Source organism: Olea europaea, chromosome 6 (assembly GCF_002742605.1).
Source record: "Olea europaea var. sylvestris chromosome 6, O_europaea_v1, whole genome shotgun sequence".
Classification (NCBI taxonomy): domain Eukaryota; kingdom Viridiplantae; phylum Streptophyta; class Magnoliopsida; order Lamiales; family Oleaceae; genus Olea; species Olea europaea.
Window position 1 is genome coordinate 25203080 of NC_036242.1, and position 9943 is coordinate 25213022.

The 9943-nt window shown below is 35.6% G+C and overlaps 2 protein-coding genes across 2 annotated transcripts; one reads left to right on the top strand and one right to left on the bottom strand.

Annotated features, from left to right (window-relative positions):
* Positions 1-2648: 2648 nt before the first annotated feature.
* On the top strand, positions 2649-3944 carry LOC111396250 (lysine-rich arabinogalactan protein 19). Its single transcript, XM_023022623.1, has 2 exons — positions 2649-3557; positions 3661-3944. Exons 1-2 carry the CDS (start codon positions 2922-2924, stop codon positions 3760-3762), a joined length of 738 nt encoding a protein of 245 aa, XP_022878391.1. The 5' UTR covers positions 2649-2921; the 3' UTR covers positions 3763-3944.
* On the bottom strand, positions 3725-9694 carry LOC111396251 (DNL-type zinc finger protein). Its single transcript, XM_023022624.1, has 4 exons — positions 9458-9694; positions 8896-9031; positions 5679-5807; positions 3725-4093 (listed from the first exon to the last, which is right to left on the bottom strand). The coding sequence occupies exons 1-4, from the start codon at positions 9604-9606 to the stop codon at positions 4004-4006; spliced, it is 504 nt and encodes a 167-aa protein (XP_022878392.1). The 5' UTR covers positions 9607-9694; the 3' UTR covers positions 3725-4003.
* Positions 9695-9943: the final 249 nt, after the last annotated feature.

Below are 9943 nucleotides of genomic sequence, written 5' to 3' on the forward strand. Positions count from 1 at the left end.
TGAATAAGACTCGGTGAGGTTTTTACCAAACTTTGGAGCGCCACCAGAAACCAAGATACCAAGAAAAATGTTATCGCCCAAAGATAGCAGATTCACTAGGGCCCCAACACCCCTTAAAGTAATAGACATGGGGTCAAGAGAGAAAACAAAGGTATTATACTCAGAAAATCAAAAACTTAAAGCGATCGAAAAAAGTGCTGAATCAAAAGTAGGGGGTTGAAAAGAGATTTCTAACAAATCAGAAATTCTATCATTATCAAAAAGTGCCTTAGTCCACAAGGCGAGCATGCCACCTACGGAAAACTACATCAGATTTAGGCCAAGTGCGAATACCTCTTTCGCGAAGTGGCCCCAGCGGCAGAGAGTTTAGAAATGGAGGACCTTGAGTACAAGGAAACAGTTGGCCCACCGCCGCTTGTTCGACTGCCTCTGCATTGTTAAAGAAAGGACCTAGGTAGAACTCATTGAGTTCGACATTGGCAGGTGCGAGAAAGTTCGGAGTTATGTATTGACGATTAAGGAGTTTCTGAAAGTCTTCAAAACTAAAGGAGTCGCCAGATTGAGATGGTGAAGTAGCCATTAAGGACGAAATGGAGTTTTTCAGAGTTACGTAGCAGGGAAGCAAAGAGATGAATAGTAAAATTGTGAGAGAGAAGAGCGAAAAAAGTAAGGTGTGATTTAATGGTGCAGTGAAATGGCGTATTTGGGGGTTATAAGGGTTTGCAAAACGTCGCACCTTTTTAAGCTATGGAAGAAAACAATGATTGAAATTCTTGGGAATTTTGAATGTTGCTGGGAACACAAAGTGAATATGGCAAAATTTAATAATTGGTATTAATTCTGCCATATTGGGGGGTAATTGTTGACACATAAAAATTCAGCCCAAGGAATGAAGCCCAATTGGAGGCTCCACCAAATTTGGGGAGGACAAATCCAGTGACCAGGTGCGTGAGCTAAAGCCAGATGCTTAGGGCTAGAAGAGTCCTATAGGGTCTAGGGAGGAGGAATGCAAGTGAGCGATCCTGGGCCAAAAGTATGCAAAAAAGGATTATTTATATTCATTGCAAAAAAGGATTATTTATATTCATACTTCAATTTTCAGTAGTTGCTCTATATGCTAGTTGCACTCGGTACAATATTTACGATAGCACTTCCTAATTTTTATCGATGCATTCATATCTTCAATCTTTCATTAATTTTCATATCTCATATCTAATCAACTAAAAGCCTGCGTAGAGGGCATGAAAAGACGTGACAAAAATATTTATTCCCCAATTTGAAGCATGCAAAAAAATTATTTTGACAAAGAGTATCATGAAATAAGATATTTGTAACTTAATAAAATTGTGATATGAATATAATTAATAAAAAGAAATGCTAAAAGTACACCTTCCTCCGGCTTATCACCGGCAGTCTGTTCAGGATTCCAAACTCAACGATGACAACTAAATATAAGGGTTGCGCTCGTTTTTCTTGCCCGCATTTAGTTTTTTGAGTAGCCAAGAAAAAGTTACTGGATCATTGTATATTCTGTCAGCAGATATTAAAATAAAGGAAGAAAAAATGTGATAGAATTTCATTCATTAGGTTTTTACGATGGAGACTGAACACCAAGATCAGGTGCTTGGTTTAAATCTAAATTTTGCTCCAAGCAGAAGTTTTGTTTAAGAAAGGTTGGTGGTGTCTGTTAGAAATGACATTGTCATAATTCTTAAGACAGCGTTGGGGAGGATTTATATGTTGACTTCGTGTTAATTTACGCTTGAATAACTCAAAAAACCCTCGTTGCTTTGTAAAAAAAACATTGAGTTTAAACAAATAAGTAATAAAACTTTTAATATTATGAATACTAACGAGTTTTTGTTACCTATTTCTACGTATTCATGAAAATATTAACAAGAAATAAAAGATTTTTTCCGTAAATTTCTTATTTTTCACATTTTTATAAACATTTACTCCACGCAACACCCCTGCCTGAGTTTTCAGAAACAACAGGAACCAACTTCGTAAATGCAAAAACCTTTAGCTTAACAAAATGTAGAAACATCCCCGTGTGCTTGATCTTAGAAGGTTATTCGTGAATTTCATATTTTTATGCTGTCGTATAGGCGATGGACTGTGAATAATATGAATTTTTTGTCTCTTTTCCAAACCAAGATTTCAAATCAAGATTTTCTTCAAGAAATCTTGGTTGGCAAATGTAATAATTAGATTGTAGAACCAAAATCATTTAGTGGGCTCTATTTTTGACTTTCCTGCAATGCTAAGGAGACTGCACATACTTTGCTTTAAAGGAAATCCTCAAAACATCATTTACGTAGGAGTTTCTCAAGCAACAACATCATTTAAATGTGGATTACTTTAATGCACATGAACTAACTCCACGTAGAGAGAAGATTATTAAATAATATTCTAGAATGATTACTGGGCACCAGTTACTGATTTGATTTCATCATACCTAAACGGTAGTCGCCTGATAGAAACAGATGAACAAGACTGATACGAATCCCAAGCTTGACGCATCCCATTATTCAGAATATTGAGGCCTCTCAAACTTTATTTTATTTTATTTATTTATTTGGTACGACGAGTATTAGACAAGATTAACAAAGATAATGATCTATATTAATATTTTTGGTACAATAAACTCGACATAATCAAAGATATTAAGAAAGAAAAAGAACTTGAAATTTCGGTTCATAATTGTGTACAATGGTGTCCTATAAAGCATACCAAATGTGAGCTTAGAGGTAACTTTTCTCGTTGACAAAGATGCAAAAGTAGAGCAGATGTTTCATTCATATGAAAACTACATTTCCCCTCACGCCATACCAATCCCCTTTAGAAACTTCTCAAATTTCTGAAATCCCTCAGCTATATATAAAAGTGCAAGTTGTTCTCATCATACCTACTTCTGCAAAATGGCAACATATTTGTGGTTTTATGTTTCAACTTGCTTATGCATTTTGTTTGTCATTGCCAATTCCCAAGCACCAGCAGCTTCACCTACTCCTCCAGCAGCAGCAGCACAGCCAGCTTCAAGTGCAGCAACTCCATCAACCACCCCTATAACGTCATCACCACCTATAGCTCCACCAATTTCCAACCCAACCACCCCGCCACCTCAAGTCCCACCACCACAAACTCCACCAAATCCAGTAGCAAGTCCAGCCCAGCCACCATCATTGCCACCACCACCGGTGGTTTCACCAGCAGTACCTCCACCACAGGCATCCCCTGCGCCTGTCCAACAGCCACCACCAACACCAGCCCCGGCAATAAAGGCACCCGCTCCTGCACCGACAATACCCCCACCAATTCCACCACCTACGGCACCCCCAGCGCCAGTGCCTGCACCACCTGTTGCATCACCAGCCCCAGTACCATTTTTGGTACCCTCACCTGCACCAGCACCTGGCAAGCACAAGAAAAGGAAGCACAAGCACAGGCATCATCAGGCACCAGCACCCGCACCAACTGTCCCCAGCCCTCCAGCACCACCTACTGTTCAAGATACTGAGGAAACAACACCAGCACCATCACCAACTCTAAATTTGGTAATGCATATACTTTCGATTTTTATACCTTATTATTTTCAATAGTGCCTGGCCAAAAATCCTAACGTTATATAGTGTCTGATTCCTCATCATTCAATTACAGAATGGAGGGGCATCACTAGGTCAGCAGGGAAGATCTAGAATGTGGGCAACTGCTGGATTGGCAGTAGCCACTCTCTTGGCTGTCACGAGCTTCTGCTCATAAGCTTTTACGGGGCAACCAGTGGTACAGATGACTATAAGGTTTTTGCACGAAAGAAGAATTGTTGGCATACACCAGAGGATCAGGGCAGACAACACTTCATCCCATATCGATTTTCTTTCTTTTCCCCAAAACATTGTATTGTCACTATATACTTGATATGAAATTTGTTCATTGTTAACATATATTCTTACATAAGAAAATAAAACAGAAAAACTGAATGAAAATCGATAACAAGCTTGCTCTAGATTTGATCAGTTTCCTCCCGTAAGTTGTACTCAACCACAAGTCCTAGATTGTCGACTAACTTGTGATACTTGGAACACCCTGAACACTGTTGAAAAGCATAGCCAGTTGAAGCCGTTAAATATAATATGATTTCAATAATACTGAAAGACAGAGAATAGCCAAAAGTCTGATACATATAACATGAAAAATAAAGAACTAGTATTTGAATACAGAAAGGCTCTAATCATGCATATTCTACAAAAGCGTAAATAGAACATAGCGTCCTTATGGCCAAATAACAAAAGTAACATTAGTGAGGATTATTAGGGTAGAGACCAAAGATCTTGAACGACCAATCTGGTAGAACAATTGAAAAGATAGATGGTTAGAAATGCCAAAAGAAAATACTGAACATTCGAATACAGTTAATCGGGACCGGGTATAAATTATGGCAAGTATTGTCTTTTATTCTCTTTTTAGTAATTGCTCATCCCTTCCTCTTTCTTTCATCGCCAATTGTGGTAGACAATAAAATAAAGGGATAATTGTAGCAAAAGCCCCAAAGCTTTGAAACATTAGCAAACTTTCTCAAAACCTTTCATTTGTTGCAACCATCTCTCCTTACCTTTTCAAACGTTGCATGTGAGGCATTTTTGGATGATTTTCGTAAAAAATGCCGTCAGTTGATCATCAAAATAAATTTTAAACACCTTTTAATCAATTTTAAAAGGGCAAAATGAAAACTTTTTATTTACCACATTAAACAATTAAATAACTTTAAAAAAAAAAAAAAGAAAGAAAGAAAGAAAGATGGATCTTCTTCTTCTTCTTCTCCACCCCACCCCCCCAATCTAAAACCAGTAAATCTGCCACCGCCACCGCCACCGCAATCTCCCACCGCCACCGCCATGGACATCTTGGCCAGGATATTTGATTGAAATCAAATCCCTTGCCCATTACAAAAGGAGCACCGTAGTGTACCCGTGACGGATTTCAAGAAGAACTCGAAAACCCCCTTCAATTTGGTCATAGAAGGTGGGAACACGATTGCAAGGAAGGAGGGTTTTGTATTGGGGTCTTGGAGGCAAAGCTGAAGGTACTGGCCGGCCTTGGTGTAGGAGGACGGAAGGTTCGGGGAGTTAGGGATGTCGATGGTGATTTGCAAAAGTGACTTAGCTGTTGGGGAGACTTCTAACAGGGGAGACTTCTAACAGCGAGGTAGAGGCCTAGAGAATTGTGTCTTGGCGTACGACAACAGCGGATAAAATGAGGCTACGGCGACGGAGGTAGTGGGAGAGGTGGCAGATTTATTATTACTGGTTTTAAATTGAGGGGGTGGGGAAAGTAGAAGATCCATTCTTCATTCTATTTTATTTTTTATTTTATTTTTTGGTTTTTAATTTAAGTTTTTTAATTATTTGATGTGATAAATAGAAAATTACTATTTTATCCTTTTAAATTGATTAAAAGGTAGTCAAAGTTTATGATGGTCAACTGACGGTATTTTTTACGGAAACCATTCAAAAGGGTCTCACATGTAACGTTTGGAAAGGTTAGGGATGACGGTTACAACAAATAAAAGGTTTGAGGAAAGTCTTTTAATGTTTCAAAGGTTAAGGACTTCTGCTACAATTATCCCTAAAATAAATTGTAACATAGATTACACAAAAACTACTTCAGAGACGAATTACCTGTACATAAACAAGCCCTCGTTCATAAGCTAATCTATTTATCAACTTTTGTGATCGTGCGTCACAAGAGTTACACGTGAAAGTTACTAACAAGCTTCTTCTCGGGAGCTTTAGGTCAATAGCTGCTTCCTGCAAGAAAGAATTACATTAGAAAGTATTACACACTCAAGTGTAATTTGCATGAAGATAGAAAGAATTATACGTTATACATAAGACTAATGATTTCATTCTTTAAATCGAGAATGTTTTCCATAAGAAAAGCAATCCTGCAGAAGCAATTTCTTGACCTTATAATTAAGAAGCATCCCCCAGTTTGTTTTACCCACTATATCAACAGAATATATCTATAGAACCATGGAAGGAAACTAAATCTATCAGTAAGAATAAAACAGGACATGAGAAAAGAGGGGAGCCAAGAAAATATTTCCTTTCGATTTTCTACAATATAATGTCTTGAAACAGTGACCCAGAAGTGATAACTTCAGCATTATCTTTACAGTTTGTCACTAACTGAATAAAACTTCTGATTGTATCTTAAAACTTAGGGAAATGATGAAGCACAGAACAGTTTCAATTCTCCAATAAGACTATTAATACTCCGAGTAGCCCAATTTTAGTATTAAAAACCCAAAGCCTTCACAATAAGAGCAATGAAAAATTCATGAGCGTACAAGAGGAAACTATTAGAACCATTCATAGGCATTATGTAGAGATCCAAGGAGTAGATTGTTTGCATGAATCTTGAAAAACCAATATCAACGAATTAACTTACTGAAAACCCATTTTCTTAATTACCAAATTCTATTCCCCGATAGTTGCACAATCTGTCCAATTCTCCTATAATTCAAAAATTGACACTGAAGAGTCCAAATACTAAAAGCACAAAAAAAACTATCTTGAATTTCATGAATATTATGATTAAATTGGATGTACAAAATGCTTCATTGCCCAAAAAACCTAAATGAACACTGTTATACTGGGTCTTATTTGTCCACCCACATGGTAGCTTGTTGCTAGGACTTGGGAATGGTGTCAGATACATATTTAGTAGCCGGATGCTTGTTCTTTTAAAATTTAGGATACGAGGATACGGTGAAAAATGATCCAAACTTTGGATATGCATACGGGGATACGTCTTATATAATCTTAAAATTTTTCTTATAGAAATCAATTTAAATTCAATCTAAAATAACAAAAAAGGACATAACAATACATCATTTCAAATCCAATTCGAACATAACAAAAACAACATTAAAGGACAATAAACACAAGGACTACAAATGTTTCAAAAAATCCAACAGAACATCATAACAAAGTAACATAAACCATCTAAAATGCCCTAACAATAAAAACAATAAATAGTCTTCTTAAAATTCAACTACAAAACAATTCAATTTCATCTTCACTCCTCATCAAAAGTAATTGCCTCCAATTGTGGCTCATTAAGAGAGAGTTCGACAAGTTCAATACTAGTTTGTCCATCTAAGTCAATTTCATCTCCACCTTGAAAAAAACAAAATCACATAAAACTTAATGTAATAAAATCATATATTTAAAAGAGAAATAAAGAAAATACTATCCATACACAAATCTAAATATTTTGTTGGTCCATAATACTCTTCCTTTTATGATAGTAGCAAAAGATTGCGATGCACGTTTTTCCTTACTTCTTGTCAGCTTTTTTTTTCATTTAATACTTTAAGTAGGTGCTTCAATTTCTCTCAGAACAAGATGAAGATGCTGGTTGTGAAAGCAATTTAAGGCCAAAGATAGCAATAAAGGTACCAAACCATCATGATTAGCCCACTAAAAAATCGGTTCTTCAAACAATCTTGCCTCGATAACATTATGCGGATTGAAATATTCGGATCCACTAGAAAAAGAACCAAATTCAACATATGCTTTCTTCAAATTAATCGGATTTCCAAATAACTTTTTGAAACATTTTCTTCTATTCATTGAAACTTTTTGATCCCCATGTGTTGCAACTTTTGAAACTCCATTGCTTCCATCTTGGAACTCCTTTATAATATATAGCGTACTCTTTAGTTCCTAAATATTATTATGAAGCCAATTAAAGGAGTTCGAAGATGGAAGTAACAGAGTTCCAAAAATTGCAACACATGAGGATTAATAATTTCTATGAATAGAAGCAAATGTTTCAAAATATTGTTTGCAAATTTGATCGATTTGAGGAAAGTGTATGTTGAATTTTGGTTTTTTCCTGGTGGACAGTATTTCAGTTGTAGAAAGAACATTTCAAGAATCAATTTCTTGGTACGCTAACCATGGTACTTCGGGTATCTTTATTTCAATCTTTGGCCTTCAAATTAAATTCACAGCCAACATCTCAATCTTGTTGTGAAAGAAATCGGAGCACATATTCACTTATCCAAAGTATCAAAAGAAACAACTTGACAACAAGTAGGGCTGAAGACCTAAAATTTGTGCGTTCAATCTTCAGCTAATGTCTCGAAGCAAGGAGTACAAAGGGCCAAAAAAATATTGGGATTTGTGTATGTATCCTATATTCTTTATTTCTTTTTAGGGATATGGTTCTATTGTATTAAATTTTGTTTTGTAGGTGGATATCAAACCGACTTGGATGGTCGAACTAGCATTGAGCTTGCGGAACTCTCTCTTGATGAGCCACAACTAGAGGCAGGCAAGTACTGTTGATGATGAAGAGTAAAGTTGATTTGGACTTGTTGGTTTAATTGGATTTTAAGTGGACTATTTATTTCTTCTATTGTTATGATATTGTAGACGGTTTATGTACATAATTTTTTGTTATATTTTACGAACCATTTGTAGTTATTGAGGTTATCGGGAATGTTGCTTTTGATATTTTGGAATTGAATTTAAAATGATTTATTGTTCTATTAATCTTTGTCATTTTGGTACTGAGTTTAAATTGATTTCTATAATTTTTTTTTTCAGGTAGAAATAATTTTAAACTCAATATATATAATATGTATCCCCTTGCCTATAGCCAAAATTTGTATACTTTCTAAACATGTCCCCATATCTAGAATTTTAATAAATAAGAAGGATCCAACTCCTATTTATGTACCCTTATACAACACCTGTACCCGAGTCCGAGCAACATAGATGAAGAATTATGCTTAAAAATCTAGAAAATTAACCGAAATACATAAGCTCGATTAATTCAATCCAAAAGTTCTGCAACAGATAACCAAATCATATCTAATTATACCTTTGCAGCGTCATTTGGTACATATGTCTGGTCTGTTTCTGGGCATGCTTCAGAATTACTTCCCATCAAACAAAATGTCGCTGGTACCCTAAGACATTTTTCCACTGTTGTCTTCCTTTTATAACAAATTCTCAACCTGTAAAATACAAGTAGATAAATTAACAAACATCCACACAGTAAACGATAAAATCTATGATAAAATCGAATGAAGATTGAATCCATTTAAGTAAAATCATCCACAAAGACTGATTATTTTAACAAATTTTGAAAACACATGGGATTGAATTACTTATTGATTTAAAACTAAATTGAAAAAAACAGAACGAAGGCAAACGGGAAGTAAAAATATCAGAAAATAGTCATGAAATACCACAAAAACTATAAGATCAAAAATTATGATACCATAGAATAAACATTGAATTCATCTAAGTGAAATTATCCTCAAAGATTGATTTTTTACACTTCTTGAGAAGGCATGGGATTGAATCATCATATTGATTCAAAAATAAATAGAAAAATCGGAAGAAGATAAGGGGAAAGAAAGAAAAACATTAGAAAATACCTGGGGGATATCAAGTTCTTTTGGCTAAGACGAAAATTGAGCCGAGGAAATGGAAGAGAAGAAATGGGTCCTTCTGCTCTGACATGGATAGTGTGTGTAGCGTACAGGTAGGCACGGTCATGAATGGTGGTGCTGCTAATAGCCGCCATGGCCAAGACGAGAGAGTGCGTGGAGCTCCTAAATACGCAGATGTTTCCCCGCTTTTCTTTCAATAATGCAATTTGGCAATGGATGCTAGCGTATATGGATCATAAATTTTTTGTATTAAATTGAACTGTAGCTTAATATTACTAATTTTTTATACGATTTGGTCCTACCCCAATTTATCGGTTTCAATATTTTACTTTGTATGGAAATTTACGTTAAAAAAAATAAAGTTAAAAAAAAGGAGAAAGAAAGAAAAAGAAATTGGTCAAGATCTTTACACATCCTCCAATTATTGTCGGTGTCTATCTCACATATCTACGACGTTGGGAATCTAAATTT

Excerpts from the sequence above, each read along its gene's own strand:
- LOC111396250 (XM_023022623.1), top strand. The coding sequence starts at position 2,922 with ATGGCAACATATTTGTGGTTTTATGTTTCAACTTGCTTATGCATTTTG. Across the intron at positions 3,558-3,660 it reads CATCACCAACTCTAAATTTG|AATGGAGGGGCATCACTAGG; the intron begins GTAATGCATATA and ends ATTCAATTACAG.
- LOC111396251 (XM_023022624.1), bottom strand. The coding sequence starts at position 9,606 with ATGGCGGCTATTAGCAGCACCACCATTCATGACCGTGCCTACCTGTAC. Across the intron at positions 5,808-8,895 it reads TACCAAATGACGCTGCAAAG|GAAGCAGCTATTGACCTAAA; the intron begins GTATAATTAGAT and ends TCTTTCTTGCAG. Across the intron at positions 4,094-5,678 it reads GAGGGCTTGTTTATGTACAG|TGTTCAGGGTGTTCCAAGTA; the intron begins GTAATTCGTCTC and ends GCTTTTCAACAG.